Genomic DNA, 19,234 nt, shown 5'->3' with positions numbered 1-19,234 from the left:
AAAAAAAATGATTTTTGTCCGATAATTTAATTAATAATAAAAATAAAACTGTTATGTGACCTCCGATTTAATTTACCACACCTAGTGTTGTTAAATGCTCGATTTAAGCCGATTTTTTTTAAAAACAGCTAACTCAACATTATAGCCTGGAAAATATTGCCTAAGCGTCGAGATTTCGCCAATAGATGTTGATTCTTATGTGCCATCTATGAGCAATATCTTTAGGATTGCATAAAAAAAAATTTTCTGGATAAAATATTGAGTTAGCCGTTTTTAAAAATCGGTTCAAATTGAGCCTTTTAACAACACTAACCACAACTCTAAGAATTTTCCCGAAATATTTCTATGGCAAAATACCTAATTGGTACAAAAAATATGGAATTTATTGATTGGTAACGAGCGATAGCAAAAAATAGGAATGGTTAATTTGAATAATATATTATTTATACATAAAAAATCTTAACCTTTGTCCAGAATTCTCCTGTGATTTGATAGATTTTGACGTCTTGGCACCCATATCGAAGCCAAAAAATTTGATTGGTATTACCTTGTGACTATTTTTATTTTTTTAAAAAAAATTTCTATACTACCAGTTGATGATAAACATTCAAAATTTGGGTTTTGTTTTATTTAAAAAAATAAATTTTTTAAAATTTTAATTTAATTTTAATATTTATTTTAGATCAAAAAAAAACTCTAATGAAATGTTTTAATATATTCCATCAAATTTTAATCAATAGTTGTGCAATAAATAAAATAAATAAACAAAGAATAAGAATGTTTTAAAAAAGGAGGGGTAATATGAAAAGGGGCGTAATGATAATAAAAAACAGAAGATTCTGTTGGTTAATTATACTGCATACAGTAATAACTTTTAGATTTATCAACAAGAAATCATTTAAATTTTGATATTTTTTTTTATATATTGCCAAATTATTTCTGTTTTCTTATTTTTAATGGGAATATATATATATAAAAAACAACAAAATATTAAAAGAAAAGTGAGAAAAAAATCTTCCTTTCCACTGCACCATTCTTCTTACATATGTTGCTTCCCATTCCATTCCCCCCCGATACGCAATATTAAAAATAAATAAATGAATTTTTCTTTATTAAAAATTATAAAATATATTTTAAAAAAACAAATCATATTACAAAAAATTGCACTGAGTAATAATATCCAATAAAACACACAAACTCATTATTTTTTTTCTATTATAAAAAATGGATGAAAGAAATGTTGCCTAAATAAATGTAAAATTACAAATGCCTATCATTTTTACCACTCTTATCTATATCTTCTATATGTTGAGTTGTTGGATTGGAAACTTAAAAACAACACGAAATCTTAAACGATTCCAATTTTCACTTCGTTTTTTCTGGTAAAGTTTTACGCGATGTAAGATAGTAATAGAACTCTTTACAACGCATAAACAAGGCTTATATGCTTCGTAGATCCTAGTTTTAAGGGTTTCTATAGAACTCGATTTATTCGATTTTAAATTAAGATCCTAGCCAAAATAGTATTACGCAAGTCTCGAGATTTCGTTAATAGATGCCCAAACCTTTCTGCTATATATGAACAAATCGCCAAGCTTACCTAATATTTTTTGGATAAAAATATTGAATTATTTAACAACACTATTGGGTTTTTCGCAAGCGCGTTTTTCTAAATATTGATTTTTAAAAAAAATAGATTTCGCCCAAATCGTATCTCTATTTTATATAGATCATACCTACCCTGTGAATTTCAGACCATATAAATTTTTAGGTATACGCCAGATTTTCTAAACCCCTCCTGACCTTGTACAGTGTATATATATATAATATCGTCATAAGTTATTCTGAAATAACGACTTATCCGGGTCCTCACGTGAGGATTAATAATCGCTCCATTTTAAATCCATTAGGAAGGCGGTTTTTAAATTTGATAAGAAATAAATTGGCATTTTTTCATAAATGTATATTCCATCATGTGTGTACTATAGTGATCTGCACCGGGTCTATTTTTTTAGAGTCCAGCCGGAAATTTAAAAAAAAAAAATTCAGAAAGCCCGACCGAAATTTATTAAAATTAGCTTTATGCCCGACCCGGCCCGAACCGACTTCTAAAAAATTGGATTGGTTTAAGCTGGGTTCGAGCCGGACCTTCTTTTGGATATCTCCTAGTGAACAGTATATACCTACGCTATTAATTTCAGATAATTTAGCCATTCGCTTTTTTTTTTATTTATAGGTCGAATTGTATTTTGTAATTTTTTAACTCCGTTTTGTTTCAATACAAGTTAAATGTTTTCTTAAAGTTTTTTTGTAAAATTAAAATATAAGGGTAAAATTTAAAATAAATATTGAATCTTTGGCAAAATTAATTATTTATATCTTTTTATTTCCGTTGATCAAATTTATTTATTTATATATTTATTTACCATATGATTTTGATATGAATATGCGCAATTTTTAACGATGAAACACTTCATTCATATATATATTCTCATTTTCTTGATATTTGATAAAATACTAAAACCAGTATATGTCTGACGGCGTGGCGTTATACTTTCAAATGTAATTATAAATTATTTTTATTCTCTTTTTTAGTTGAGCACCTGTTTTAAACCCCAAAGATTTATTTTAATTTTTATTTATAGTTGTTGAGATTTGCGCAATTTTAAGAGTCCGTCATTTTTTTATTTTTAATTATACTATATTACATTTTATCGCACTGATAGAAGATATAATACTTATTATATTATGTTATGTTAGGTAGGAGAACTGAGAATGGATGTAAGTCTAATATTAAATCTGAAAATTAATCAAGTTTTATATTAGATACTAGAGATCTGCAAAGTTAAGCCCCTCAGCCTAATTCTATTTAAAATAATCGGGTTCGGGCCGGGTCGGGTTGGACCTTGAAATTTTTTTTAAATATATCTAAATTTATCAATTTTATATTAAATTTTTTACGTAAAATAAATATTTTTGATTTTATTTATTGAAACTAAACGCCATATAACATTATGTCCTTTATTTTGAGTAATTATAAAAAATAATTTCTATATTTAAATAATTTCGAATTAAAAAATTTCGAGTTCGGGCCGGCCGCAAATCTTTTAAAAAAATTTTGGGTTCGGGCCGGCAGGCAAATCTTTAAAAAAAGTTCAGGCCGGGCCTGGAAAATTAGACCCGATGCAGATCACTATTAGATACCCTTTCCAAATTGTTTAATTAACTATTTATTTTATTTTTTTATAATATCTATTTTAGAAACTCTAGTTTCAACTTTTAATACATAGATAGACGTAGTAGTGTTGTTAAGCGGCTCTATCATTTTAAAACGGCTTACTCAATAATTTAGCTATAAAATATCACGCAATCCTGAGAGATTTTGGTCATAGATGGGCAGAAAGGTTTGGACAATCTAAACGAAATCTCGAGGTTAGCGTAATATTTTTTAACTAATATTGGATTAGCCGTTTGTAAAAATCGAACCGTTTAACAACACTAGCACTGACCTAATATAAATATTATTTAATAAATATGAGTAAAAAATATTTTTTAACTAGTTTTAGTATTTCTTGTTATGAAATATATCAAAATTTAATTTAATTTATAATAATAATATTTGTTTTTTAAAAAATTACCATTAAATAATATATAAAATTATTGTATGATTGGAGAGTAAAGAACTAAAACTTTAACAAATTTTTTGGCCCAAGGTTTATAGGAAATCGCTCATGAGAGGAAGAAATCTTTGGGCAAAACACATTAGTTGAGGCCTACAAATCTAGTTGTGTTTAATCCTTAAAATTTTGAGATTATGGCTTTCTAAGTCCTGATAGCATTCATTGAAAAAAATAATGAGAGACGTGGGATAAATAACAGACGTAAATTTTATATTTCTATATTACAACTTGATATTCTCTAAAAATATAAACATTTATCAAGTTACTAATATAAATCAACATGTTGTACCTAAAGGATTTTAAGTGATAAAATTTCTTTTAAAGCTCTAGTGTCTGGGTGAACCTATTACTCTTGATATTTTATTTTAACTGGAATTTTATAAAATTTGATCAATAACCCGATTTAAGTCAATTTTTTAAAAACGGCAAACTCAATAGTTTATCCGGAAACATATTACGCAAACAGGAAGATTTTACTTAAAGGATAGCACGTAGGTTTCCATATAAGCGAAATTTCGAGGCTAAAGCAATATTTCTCTGGCTAAAATATCGAGTTCAACGTATTTAAAAATCGGCTCAAATCGAGCTTTTGAACAACACTACTCTGAGAATTCTATTCGTTTAAAAACAATCTTCCGAGATTCAAAATCTTCTAAGTTTTTTTTTTCCTTTTGAGTAAACGTTAAACTCTGTCTGCATAAGGATTAAAAAAAAAATTTAACTGGCCATTTTATGAGATTGTTATAATAATAGGTAAGAAAATAATAAAACAAAATATTATGATAACAAGAATAAAGTTTATCAGTGAATTTTAATTTTTATTAAAATTGAATCATTTTTGCCATAGTATGAAAAAAACATTTAGTAAAAATATTTGATCTTGAAAAATTTTTTAATGCTTGAAAACTACAAAAGATTTTGTCATTTTTTAAGTAAAATTTGATCAAAAATTTCTCTTCTTCTTCAAAAAAAAAAAACTTCAAAGATTTTTGCTCAGGAAATTTTTCAAATTCTGATTATCGATAATGTGGCTTACTTTAAGATGCTAAAACGATATCAATTTTCCTTTTTTTAAGGGACATTGGTTTTTTATTTTACATTACTATAATATTTTTGGCGGGTAGTTTATCCAATTTTAATATTTAATTTTAAATTCTATTGATTTTATTAAAATCTTAATCTGACTGAATCAATCACAATGTTTTTCATATTTAAATTGGCTTTAAAATATAACTAAATTATTCGTTTTTAATTATTAATTTTTTTTTCAAAAATTAAATTAAGAAAAATAATTTTTGGATAAAAGTCAAACAAAATTAATTCCTTTGGAATATTTAGAAGGATTAAAAATTTATTTTTTTAAAACAAAATTACCAGCATAAAAATTAAGTTTATATTTTTTGTGGCCATTTAAAAATTATGTAACTAAAATTCTATAAATTCTTATCCTGAATATCTTTATTTATTGGATTCGTATTAAAATAATTTTAAAAAAAAATATTTATTTTATGTAAAAATCATTTGCATAAATATTTTTTAAAATATATCATAACTTTATTTCCTCATCTATACTTCAATATTTATAAAATATTTAAAATATACAATTTTTATGTTTAAAAAAAAATAAACAATTGTTTATAACAAAAATAAACAATTGTTTATAAAACAATTGTACAAAAACAAATCCGAAATTAAAAAAAATAAAGATGAAATATAGCGTAAAATGAGAGGAATAAGGAAGGAAGAAAGTCTAACGTAGGTCTGTGAAGATAGACTGCCATTGAAGCTCTGATAATTCGCTTTAAGGATAGCTATGACCAACCTCTGTCTGAGGAAGAATCATACTCGAAGATAGCCTGTAAGCTCGCTGATGAGGGATCCTAAATTCTTGAAGAAGGATAATGCAAGTTTACCAAAGGATGTTAAGGTTGTGGATATTTTTAGAATAAAGATGTGATCTTCTGAAATTTCCGAATATTTATTTTAAGCTGTTGCTTGATAAGTTTAGAGTTAATTGCCCCAAACGAGAAATTGGCCTCGTTTTCATTGAACAAAAAGTCCTGGCAGTTCAAGTATTGCAAGTATTTTGGTAGATTTAAAGCTCGTTAGATCAAGAAATTGCATAGGTTATGCCTGAGGATTCGGCCTTTACACGATCTGCAGTGTGTCTTCCTTTGCTGTCTATGGAGTTCTGCGTAGAGGAAAGATGTGAGGAAAGGTTATCGTACAATTACGACGGATTCCAATGGTGTGGGTAAGCTCATGTTGGTGAGTTGAAGCAGAAGATTGTTATAAGGTATAACTTCCAAAAATTTGTTCCCTAGATCCAATAATTGAAGAAGTGAAGAAAGAACGGTCAGTTGGCAATATGGTAGATAATAGAAATTCAAAAAGGCGAGCTATAACTGGTTTATCCCAATCCTTGTGTCTGTTGGGTTCAGGCGATGGGACATCAACAACACGTGACCCCCATAACAAGATAGCATCATCTAAGAAAAGGTCATATTTTAGGTGTGGGAAATGATTACACCAAATAAAAGCAGCGAATCGGTGGTAAATATAATCCCCATAACACTACTTTTGATGGGCAAGGTAGTTTGAGCTCATGCCGTTTCAGTGTTTTTTAGGTTCATAATATTTTCGGTTAGATCTTTTATTCCCTTTTCATAAATGTTATAAGGGATAGGAAATATAAAATAGACGTTGAGCGCAGATTATAAATGATGCGAGGAATGTTAAAGAAGTTTTTTAGGAATAAGAATGATATATGCTTGGGTAGCAAGTCATAGAGGTTACCACTCAATTAAGATATCAAGGGCAGAGTGAAGGAAGGCAATGATTGCAGTGAATCCGCCTACAGAGGGACCTAGATGTGTCAGCTCTTTCTTGATGGTAATTTTGAAATTGTGAAGATTTTGATTGGAGGAGTTTAATTGCACAAATTCGAATTTTATCGGGTTAAGAGTGAGACCAACAGCACATCCCATTTCTTTGATGCCTAGCCTTATTAATTTCCAATTGAACCTACTAATAATTCTGTCATCTATATATCAGACGTGGAGCGAAAGTAAGCATCATGAATTAATTTTGGATTAATTGATTGTGAGACAAAATAAAATGGATCTTAGTGAATCATCTTGTTGGATGCCCTAGGTTAACAGTATATTTTGACAGTTGAATTTCTTGATGAATTGGTAAGAAGAATATAGGAATATGGTGTAACATGGGAATGATGTGCTCGCTTATTGCAAGAATGAGTTATGGGCGAGGGTATTATAAGCATTAGAAAAATCAATTTTGTTAAGTGTTTCATATGTGGGATCGCTATCCAAGTGAAAACATGCGAACGTGCGATATGTACAGCCGCCTCACATCAAATGACTCCTACCCTTATTGAAATGGGGTGAGAAGGTAAGAGGCCTCATATTTAATCCTAAGTGAAATCATTTTAGCGACAAGGTGGCGGAATGATGAATCAATGGCTATTGGTCTGATATCTTTGTTAGGCTTCTGTAAGGCAATAAGTCTGGCTTCAAAAGGAATGGGGGGATACAAAGCTTAGAACATTACCAAATAAGATTCGGTTGCACAAATTGTGATAGTAAGAATGGAAGTCTGTAACCTGATCTATGGGTCTGATCCCATCAAGGCCGTGAGAATGATAGCCTTCCTTACTTAGCCTGAAGCGAAATAGGAAGCACAATGGAAATATAGTTGTTGAATGATTGGAGTTGAAGTGAAAGAAGGATGTTTCGAAAAGAGTTCTATGTAGATCTCGTCTGAGTGGTCATCTAGCGAACCATAAGTAGAGGCCAATGAGAGCATCTTTGTATTTAAACAGTCAATTTTTTTGAAATAAGTTTGGCTTTAAGCCCAAGAGGAGAAGCTTTTTTTATATAAAAAATTGTGAGACCCATGAACTCGAGATGCGGAGAAACGTTGCAGGTGGCATTAATTTGTTGTGTTAAAGAAATTTTTGAGAATTTGTCAGGTAGTATGAAGGTGTTATAAACAAGGAATTTAAGCCACCATCTCACTGTTAAAGTTTTGCAATAAAGAGGAGAAACAATCAGAAAGAAAGACGTAGCTACTTGTAACCTAGCGCCTTTGAAAATTATTGATATGATGTCTGGTTTTATGGTTTTGGGAATTTGAAAAAGCGATATTAGAAGCGGGCGTTGAAGGGGGTTGTGATAAATAGGCTGAGAAGCGGGTAAGCCTCTGGGAGAGGGGAAACTTGAATGAGGACACATGTTAATGATTAGTAATGAGCATAAAAGTTACAAGCAGAAGGGGCAGATTTTGGGTTTAAAGGAAGTAGCCATTGTTATAATGTCATAACGCGGTCATGAATAAAGCAAAAGCCAAATATTAAGTATGTAAAGCAAATAAATTAATTGAATAAATGGCGCGAATATATATAAGAAAAATGAATTAACGCGATATTAAATAAATCTAAAGCTAAAAATCTAAAGCTAAATATATCCAGAAGCAAAAATAAAAAGTGACAGCAGCACGTAGATTAAACGAGGAAAATAAAGTCGTGTCATGGGTCGGCAAAAGTAAAGGCATGAAGTGGGCTTACTATTACCGAATATGGATCTAAGTCTGCATGATGTAGCTAATTGTGAGAATGAAAAATAATAATATGACGAAATAATGATTAAAACTGAGGAAATATATCCAAGATGAGATTTAATTGAAATGAAAAAAAAACACACGAATAATAAATATAAGCAATAAAATATTCGATAAAGCGCGAATGGATAATGGGAAATTTAAGCAATATGTATGGCGCCAATTTTTAGATTTATAAAAAAAATCTAACTTTTATTTATTATATATTTATTTGTTTTTTATCAATTATTAAATTAAAACCGCTTAATATCAAAATTAGAAACTTCAAATTCTAACAAAAAAGTTTTTTATGCATTTTATTTTGGATATAAATTTAACGCTAGATGACGCTAATAGCGCTTTAAAAATATGAAACTTTAAAAAATTTTGTTTTCGACCAGACAAAAATTAGTTTGGGTAGTAGACAAATGTATCAAAACCAATTATCTATAATGCCAATCTTCATTATTATACAAGGGAAAAAAGTGAATTATTTTAAACAACTTTGTTTTGGACCTGGTAGTTTTTTGGGGTAATAGACCAGTATAGTAAAATATTTGAAAGCAGTCTAAAATATACAGCGCCAATTTTCTTTAGTCTCTGAAAGAAAATTAAAATTCTTAAACAACTTGGTTTTGGACTGGGTGAAAACTGTCGTGTATATTTAAAAAAAATTTGGATATCGTTTGAAATAAATTGTGCTGATTTTTCATTACTTCAAGGAAAAAAGGCTGAATTTTTATAGATAAACTTATTCGTATTATCCAGTTCTTTGTTGGTTAAAAATTTGAGTTTTTCTCCTCATGGAATAATGAAAATTAGCTCAACTCATTTCAAAATACTCAGATTTTGTAATCATACCTAAACTTTTTATCGGATTCAAAACCAAGTTACTTAAGTTTTTCATTTTCCTCGTGGAGTAAAAAAAATTAGCACTATCAATTTTAAACTGCTTCCAACTTGATAATACTGTTCTACTACGCAAAACATTTTACCCGGTTCAAAAACAAGTTATTTTTAAAAGATATTTTTCACTTGTGGAGTATATAAAATAGGCATTATCGATTTTAAACTATTGTCGAATTGTTTATAGTACTGTTCTACTACACATGTCCTTTTATCAGGTCAAAGTTCAATTTTTTATATAGAATCTTTCTGAATTTCATAGACCATCGACTTTTTCAGGCAGGCGATATTTAGTAATAAATGATTTATTATATGATTAGCCAACCACTATTTTTTAGACGTACTGATATTGCAGCCATATGATAAATAGAGCCACCCTGAAAAAGAAACAAAAGTTTTTAACACTCCTCCCCCCCTTGCTGGGGTCTGGAGAGTTGATTGACCCCCGTTCGATAATTGAGTGAAATTCTTCTACTAGTTTCTGACAATTAGTTCGAACTTGATGTACGGCCGGTGAAACTTAGACCGAGTTGTTGACATTATTTTTCCATACACTAACTAGATTGATAAGGTTGATCATGTCCACCTGTTCAGATTGTTGGAATTTGTCATTTTTCGCTCACCTACCCTATTTTGCTAACGATGTTAATGTGATCGTCTTTACATTGGGTGGGTTTTCGTAAACAAACAGTGTTCGATCTTTCTAACCAGGATTGTTTGCGCCTTTGTGAATTTTCCTAATTAATTTATTGTTAACTTTCTAGGGAAACTTTTCTTAATTGCAGCTCGTCTTTCTTTACCGTCATTTTGTTTACTACGATAAGAAGACGATTCAATATATCCAACACGAGTACTGATGAAGAGTTATTTTTTTTTATTATTATTGATTTTTATTTTATTATGAATGAAAAATCATATATAAAATATCTTTATATCGTTTCGGTTAAAGTTAGCTGAACAATTGGAAGACACTAATATAAAAATTATACCAATGAATTCTCTATTAGAGCCTATTATGAATAATTTTATCTGATAAAGGAAAATATTATTAGCAAAAAAACTTGTATCTTATACTAGGTACATTTTTGACATTTCCAAAGAATCTTGTATCTTTTTTATTTTCTTGACAAAAGATAGATATACTTTTCTAATATTTTTGTTTATAATATTTAATAATCACACTAGTACTTAATAAATATTAAGGCAGCTTTTTGCTTTTTTTACTATGCTTTCTCCAGACATTGTTTTTCCGAATTCATACAACAGACAAAATATTTTTGAGTCTCATACCTTTTGAAGCAACTCAGCTAATCCAATCTTATATACAAGATTCTTTATATGGTGTGGATCACATCCAGGCGCGTACGCAGGAATTTGGTCTGGGGGGAGGGGGGGGGGTAATAAAATTTTTTAAGAAATATTATTGTTTTTTAAAAATATCAAGCATAAATTTATTAGGACTAATAACTATTTCTAATACACAATTTTAAATTTATGTGAATTATAAAAAAATTATATGTAAAGAATCACTTAAATGACCCAAAATAGAAATTTGAATTTTTTGAGCCTTTACACAAAAAGTTTCTTAGGAATAATTGCATTTTATATGTTATATATTTACAATGTAAAATCCAATCTTCGTTGTGATTGAGCTAATTTTTCAATTATCTCATCCTTGCTTGTCGTCAAATGCCTATGAATATTCAAAAGATCCAAACCTTTCAATCTACTTTCAGATGTTGTACTTCTTGGTATGTTTTTCAGAAAGCTGCAGGCCCGGCCCCCGGGCTGGACAGTATTGTCGGACCTAAAAATTTTTTAAAAAAAGCCGGGCCGGGCCTGAAAATTTTTTAAAAAAACCCAGGCCGGGCCGTAAAAAATCTTTAAAAAAATCCGGCCCGTGCCCTGCAAATGGTATTTCTGCTATGCCTCTGTTATTCTTTTTAAAAAAGAGAATGTTCTTGTTGTAACTGTTGAAAAAAAGAAGAAATAAATTTAATATAATACATCAAATGTCAGTTATTTTCTGACAGGGGAATTAAGTTTTCCTTGGGGGAAGAAGAGGAGATAGGGATCACGGGGTGTGTTTTCATTGTTCGGAAAAACCCGTGGTGGGAGATTGGGAGATATTGGATTTGATGTCAGCTGTGGACCTTTGGATGTCATCTGTGGACCTTTGAGAAATGAAGAATTGGATAATTATATTATATTATATTTTTCTACATATTTTATGTTAGATTGTTGTGGTTTTATTGGAAATAAAGATAATTATGTTAAATATGGATCGTTGTTAATGGTCAATGGTATTTATTTAATATTATTAGAAAGAATTATTTTGGGTTGTTAAGTTATATAATTGAGAGTAAAGGGCATTTTTATTTTATTTAAGGTAATTTTTTTTATTGGTGCCGTGACCAGGATCGAAAGAGTGGGTTGATTCGGTTTTAAAGTAAAACAAAATTTTTGTTGTATACATATTACATAAGAGAAATTTTGACAATGCAATGTACTACAAACTATACAGATACATGAGTTTAAGGATTTCTATACTTTTATATTTAACTTAAAAGGTGTAAGATAGAAAGTATGTAATGAGTATTAGGCAGAAATATGGAAATAAGATCAGGAATTTAAGACAGTAATATTTGGTATATTATCTTATGTCTAGATGTATATGGTACATATAATCTTGATCATTATTTGGTATGCCTTAAAACTCATTGAATGGTGTTATAGGTATTCCGTCATAGGAAGCTGAAAGACCTCATGAACAGCAGGACAGAAAGGATTGTTAAATATTTAAATATGTGAAATTTATGAAAATATATATGGATATAGACTTTTGTAATAAAGTGTGTATTATTTAATTATGCATTTTGGGTTTGTAAAGGGATGAATATGTATGGGATAATTTATTATTAATTAAGGTTAATATATTGCATAGGTAACATATGATATATTTAACTATGAATTATTATTTATAATGTTAATATATTGTATAGGTAACATATGATATATTTAATTATGAATGAGAATTTGAAGGAATTGAAGTATGATGAAGTCAGAATAATATCTATAATGTTAGATGTGGATAGTTATTTTGATTTAGTGTCTGCATTTAGTGTATATATAAATTGGATAGGAATTTGTATGATACATTAGATGGTGTATAATATTTTTTTTTCCAAATTATGAAATCTTTATATTTAATATATATATTTTTTTTTTAAATTATAAATTTTTATAAGAAGTTTTATTTGCAATTATTATATTATTTGTGTGGTATGCAATGATGTGAAGGGAAAATATTTTTACAGATAAGGTCAGCCCGTGTTGATGGGTATGCCTTGAAGTGAGAATATTGTTTAGTTTGCATACTGGGGAAAGTTTTTTTTTTGTAAATTTATGCTGCATAATACATTTTTTTTAATCTTTTTAATAATTTTATAACACATCACATTTTACTATTTAATTATGAACATATTTTTAAAGAAAAGACTCAAATTATTTTATATTGTGAAGGTATATTAAAAATTCTTTACATATATACCATATAGCCCATTATATTATCAATTTTTGTTACTTTGCATTCTACATTTTTGTGAATTTGTGCTAATTGTGATGACAGAGTTAGGTAGAAATGGTATATTTTTCTTAGGATACTGAGTAATTCCTAGATGGAAAATATTGTATTTTCTACATATTATATATTTGTTCCTTCATATATAATATTAAATGTATTTATATACGTATGTATTGTAATTTTATTTTTAATCTTTGTTCGGCCAAGTTTCGCAATTATTTTTAATACCTAAAGATGGATTTTTATATTCATTTTAGGAAATATTTATAAAGATGTAGCTTTGTTTTTTTTTTTCACATGATAGAATGAAAATTACATGTGTTGAAATTGCATTTCACACACAGACAATATGTTCACATTACATTATTATATGTAATATCATTATTTCTTAATTACCATGAATCATATCCAAATAATGTGTATTATAGCTCATATTTCCCAAATATCTTAAAATGAATGAATTATTATGTTTTGCTGATATTACATTGTCCATATTAATGTTGCATAGATTATAAATGCAGATACCCCAATGTACAGGTCATTATTGATAATATGTGTTTTCGCGATTATATATTGAAAGGTATCGGCGATATTATATTATAAATCATTATAAGGGAAGACGATTCGACAAATTCCCTGAACGTCTTCAAGGCGTCTCGATACAATTCCAAAAGGTGATTCGATACAATTCAAAGAGGTGATTCGATACAACAACACCACAGAGAGAGGGACGCTGGGCTTGTGAAGGGTGGGCGTGTTGAAACTGTTGAAAAAAAGAAGAAATAAATTTAATATAATACATCAAATGTCAGTTATTTTCTGACAGGGGAATTAAGTTTTCCTTGGGGGAAGAAGAGGAGATAGGGATCACGGGGTGTGTTTTCATTGTTCGGAAAAACCCGTGGTGGGAGATTGGGAGATATTGGATTTGATGTCAGCTGTGGACCTTTGGATGTCATCTGTGGACCTTTGAGAAATGAAGAATTGGATAATTATATTATATTATATTTTTCTACATATTTTATGTTAGATTGTTGTGGTTTTATTGGAAATAAAGATAATTATGTTAAATATGGATCGTTGTTAATGGTCAATGGTATTTATTTAATATTATTAGAAAGAATTATTTTGGGTTGTTAAGTTATATAATTGAGAGTAAAGGGCATTTTTATTATATTTAAGGTAATTTTTTTTATTAACGTGTTTATGTTTTGGAACGCAATCATGGATTGATTTTGTTTTTGTGTATGAAGTGTTAATTTTTTTAATGAAAATTAAATTATAAAAGTGTTTATTTAATTTAATTTTTTTTGTAAAAGATTTTTTTTTTAAATTATAAAATGGTTTATTTTTTTTAAATTCCCCAAAAAACTTGTATTAACCGATTACAGTCTTAACAAACTCGTGTCAAGTTAATTATCCAGCCAATGCTCATGAATTAGCGTTTAATCAACTAATCGGAACAATGACAACCACCCGGCTATATTTCTCTGCATCGTTGATTTGAGCAGTACACGAAGGAATATCACAGTTCCATCAATGATTAGTCAATGAACATTCTTTATTATGAATGGATATCGCAAAAGAAAAAAAAAGGAAGCAGGAAACGTAGCAGATGATTTGACAAGGATTTTATTATCACCGGCAAAACAACTTAATGTTAATGTGTAAAATAATATTAATGACGATTCTGAAATTGAATACTTTAGGAAATATCCATTGTTCCTTTCGGATTGGTGTTTCTCATAGTTATATCCACTATCACAATGGATCATTCACATTGAAATTAGCTATTTTTTTGAAATATTCAAGGTAATCATGATATTATTGAATTAATTATATAAAATTGAAGGGCTTTATAAAATTTTATAAATTTGTTATAGCAATTTGATTCATCATGCGACACCGTTATATATCGATTATTTTTTTAACAAAAATATATATATGCCGACATGCCACGAGCCCATAAAGGGGTGGCATGTCGTATTTGTAAATACGTAAATGTTTTATATTTTTTTTTAACGCGGAATGCCAATCCAACCTAGATTAGATGATATAGATATATGTAAAAGTATTATATAATTATTATTATTATTATTTTTATGAAATTAATTTTTTTTATATATTAAAAAGGACGAATTTATTTGATTTTGATTTAATTAAATTATTAATAAAGAAAATCATTCTTCGCGAGTTATATTTCCTGTCTGTTTGGTGATTTTTGTAGTTTCGGGAATTTGTTTGACTTGTTTTCGTTTTTTTCTTAGTTTGTGTTTAAGATTTTTTTTTAGTGTGTAAGTTTAGATTCGAATAAAGTTTTAAGTTTTTTTTTAGTTCTCTCACTAGTTTACTAACGGGAAGAGTTTATAAACCCTTTTAATACATTGGGAATTTAATCTAAAATGTGTTTGAAATAATGCAGAGCATCCATAGCATTTTTTGGGACTATATCAGCTATAGTTAATCTTATAAACATAGTTATTCAGCTAGTAAGGCATCATAAGATACTTTAACATCTTCATAATAAAAATCTAACAAATATTTTTTTTCTATCACCATCTGCAAAAGGTTGGGAAGGCTTTTGTGGAAGTAATATTTGCAGATTAGTAAGTGCTGCATGATGAATTAAAAATTCATTTATTTGGGTTATAAATGTATCTGTATTTAAGATATACTCTTCTACTGATCCTATATTAATGTTTTAACGATGAGCTTGCCTTGCTACAAGTCGAGGGAGACAAATATTAAACACGTATAGTCTGCTTTTGACTCAACAATAAAATATGAAATTCTTCATCAACATTAGCCCTAATCTCCTTGAGTTCTGATAAAATGCTCTCCTCTATTCTTATCTTCTTAATCAAGTCAATGTCATGTTTTTGAAAAGTAATACTTAAAATAGTTGTATAATTAAATAATACATTCTAATAAGAAATAAAATTTGGAATAAGCATTGAATCTAATAATTTTCTTGTTTCTGAGGAAATATTTCTTTCAGGCCATTGTGATATTTCAGTAATAGCAAATAATTGGCTCTTCTAACTCCTTAAAAGCTGTTACTGCTTGATGGCAGAGACTCTATCTCGTTGGACAAGGTTGCAATTTCTTTTTCCCTGTTAGACAAGAAGTTTCAGAAATAATAATAATTTGACTAGAAATTTGAAAATGGTAGATAAATATTATGCCACTAAAAATTTGAAAATAATAAGTAAATATTACGCCGGAAAACTTGAAATCGAAATTAATTGATAAAATAACTTAGTAGATAAATGTGATAATAAATGTAATTAAAAATATATTTAATATGAGATATGAATAAATATTAACAAATATAAATTAATATAAACAATAATATTTTTGAAAAATATATCCGGCATCTGCATTTTTGGGGGGGATTTGCCCCCCCCCGCTGCGTACGCCAATGATCACATCAGAATCATCTATTTCAAACCCTCCTTAAATTCCTTCGAGACTCTCTTTATCCTAACCTAACTAGCACAATATTTTGTATCTTATACTCAAATAACTAATCCCCCTTTCGTTGAAACAATGCTAATACCTTATTGAAAACACTTTCCGTTAATAAATCATTTTTATAAGTCAAAACACCAATTCAGATGATCCAAATGAGGCACAAAACTCCACCCAATCCCAAACTAGATCACTATAAACAAATTTTTTAATAACAACTTATACATTATTTATAAAAAAAATTTAAACCAAATAGTAAATATATGTAAATGAAAAAACCAATATTATTTGAAAGATAACTTTAAAAAGGACCGAACGAGGGAAAAGTTAGCCAAAACTTTCCCAACACATTATATATTAACAAAACTATAATTCAATATGATGAATTAGTAATAACTTTCAAACAACCTTGTTCTTAGCCTCTAATGACATTAAAAGTTTGAGTTATTGTTTAGGAAATTCTATTAAACCTTTCTTAAAATATACAATAGCATTAGCTCCGGGAAACTCTTTTACATTAACCTCAGCCCTGACTAGTATTGTTAAACAGCTCGATTTGAGCCGATATATTAAAACCGTTAACTCATTATTTTATATAAAAATATTACGCATGTCTGAAGATTTTTCTCATAGCTGACATGAAGTTTTGAACGTCTATTAATGAAATCTCGAGGCTTAGCCAATATTTTTCTGGCTAACATATTGAGTTAGCCATTTTTAAAAATCGGCTCAAATCGAGTCATTTAACAGTACTGGTCCTAACCTTAACTCTAACCTTTCAGAAAAACTTATAATGAATTGAGTCACTATCCTGCTTCGCTTCACTTGATATTGTACATATCTCTAAACCCTTGGAGTCACAGATGCCATCAGACTCATACTATAAATGTCATTACTCTTGTAATATACATATAATATTGATTATTTACAAATTACAAATTACAAATCTAACTTTTAGTAAGATATGCTACAGATATTCGAATAAATAGTCCTAATGCGAGAAAAAAACTAGCAAGCCTAATATTTTTCCAAAGAGCCCTTCCACTTCCATCCCTACAATCTTAAATTGCACCATTAGTGTTTATATAATTCAATTTGTAACGATTTTAATTATAAAATAAAATACTTAAAATAATTTTTTTATGATACATCCAGATTTATTTACCAAAAAAAAATGTAACAATAATGTCATTGCCTGCTTCATAGAATAAATTTATAATATATTTTAAAAAGAAATATAATTAACCTATTTAAACTAACAAATTCAAATATAAAATTATAGAAGGAAGGGGTTAATAATTTTTTTTTAAATAAATTTTTATTGATCTAAGAATGTTCAAGATACTTAAAAAAATGTAATAAATGTAATAAATATAATTTAAATTTAAATCAATTATATAAAATATGAGTTTTACACCTATAGCTTTATTTATACACTTCTCAAATCTAATATTATATTAATAAATTGTTTTATAAGATGGATGAGATATTCTGCAAGAATATTTTCTGGATTTAGTCCAGGTTTCGCTAAATAATTTATAGCTTGAGATTCTATTTCTGTGTCGAAAATTTAAATACCGATCTGTTTCGATTCGGCCATGAGTTGTTATTGCAATACAAGTGTGACGGAATAATAAATTAATGTCCAAAGATAAATTGGAAGTATATAATATTCAATGATGGATATTTTCGCTTTTTAAATAACACCCAAAGATCGTGTTGGATAATTAGTAATATACCCTGAATGCATGACCATGACTCTATCTGTGTGACATTTTTGTGTTAAGCCCTTTCGAATAAATTTATGTCCATTTTCCCCTAATTGGAATAGGCTAAAATTTAAAGAAATTGAAAAAGGGTCGTGTTTAAAAATCGAACTAATTCACGTAATATCAATTGATTTAATAACATTTTATTATTATTAATCTTATATTATTCTTATCATTTTATTTAAACTTATTTTTATTAATCATATTATTTTTTAACTTTAATCTGAGTTGAACCACTCGTATTTTTTGTATTTTTGTATATTTTCTTTATTTTTCTAATTTTTGGTTAAATTGAATAATCACGTTTCATTAAGATTTTCGATATGATGATTAATATATTTTTAAAATGAATGATATTATTAAGGAATTCAACAAAATTAGATTGGTTAGATTTTTATCATAAATTATATATACCTGCCATCTACTACTATTATAAGTAATCAAGCAATATGCGTATATAGTATAAATTCTCTAAAACCTATAGAATAGGCATTACACATGCCTGATTATTTTTAGCCCAAAATGATATTTTCACAGATTTTAAAAAACGCGTTAAATAAATGATTTTGCATCTTTTAATGAGTATCCTTTTTCAAACTAATAAGTGTCTTCTAGTCGCCTAATTAGTATCGAAAACGATATGTTTGAAAAAGGACACTGTAACTATCAGATTACTAAAATGACGGGGATTGACTGAACTATTAATTAGAACATATCACGTTAGCTATCTGCAATGAGCGGATTTTTTTTAACCCGAACACCCGCCAACTTAATGTTTTAATAAATTCCAGATGATTCATCCATGCTTTTTTTTAAAAAAAATCCCCGCCCGACCGCTCACATCTAAAAAATTTGTCTAACCTGTTTACAAATTTGCTTAAACTTACCTATGATATTAAAAAAATAATTCTTAATTAAATATAATTGTTCTGTTCATTTCGCCTAAAAATCTATAAAATAACGGCCTTCCCATTATTTTGATAAAATTTTTAACCAACCCGTTAACCCGCCCAATTTTTGTAATTTTTTGACTTTTCCGCCCGTTGCCTATAACGTATAAAAATTTTAGGTTTAATTGAGTAACTCAATTCCCACTACTTATCTTCCCATATTACGCTTAAGCACATACCTTTTTTTACACTTAAAAGCGCTTGAAAAAAATGCAATGTTAAAAGATAGAGGGGAAATCAGCCACCCTTTTAACCCTC

General features: G+C 28.4%; 1 protein-coding gene and 1 long non-coding RNA gene across 3 annotated transcripts in view; one reads left to right on the top strand and one right to left on the bottom strand.

Annotated features, from left to right (window-relative positions):
• Window positions 1-19,234, bottom strand: part of LOC135929078 (uncharacterized) — a 64,797-nt gene that overhangs the window by 45,067 nt on the left and 496 nt on the right. For both annotated transcript variants that reach the window (XM_065465568.1, XM_065465569.1), the window contains exon 2: window positions 465-554. In XM_065465568.1, the coding sequence (XP_065321640.1) occupies window positions 465-554 (90 nt within the window). The remainder of the gene's footprint in view (window positions 1-464; window positions 555-19,234) is intronic.
• LOC135928489 (uncharacterized) lies at window positions 11,622-12,070 on the top strand. The gene is made up of 2 exons (XR_010572351.1): window positions 11,622-11,652; window positions 11,940-12,070. It is a non-coding gene; the product is annotated as an uncharacterized LOC135928489 (long non-coding RNA).

The sequence above is a fragment of the Gordionus sp. m RMFG-2023 genome, chromosome 4 (assembly GCF_954871325.1).
Source record: "Gordionus sp. m RMFG-2023 chromosome 4, tfGorSpeb1-WG-v2, whole genome shotgun sequence".
Classification (NCBI taxonomy): Eukaryota; Metazoa; Nematomorpha; class Gordioida; order Chordodea; family Parachordodidae; genus Gordionus; species Gordionus sp. m RMFG-2023.
The sequence above is the reverse complement of the archived record's forward strand: the minus strand, read 5'-3'. Positions and strand labels throughout refer to the sequence as shown.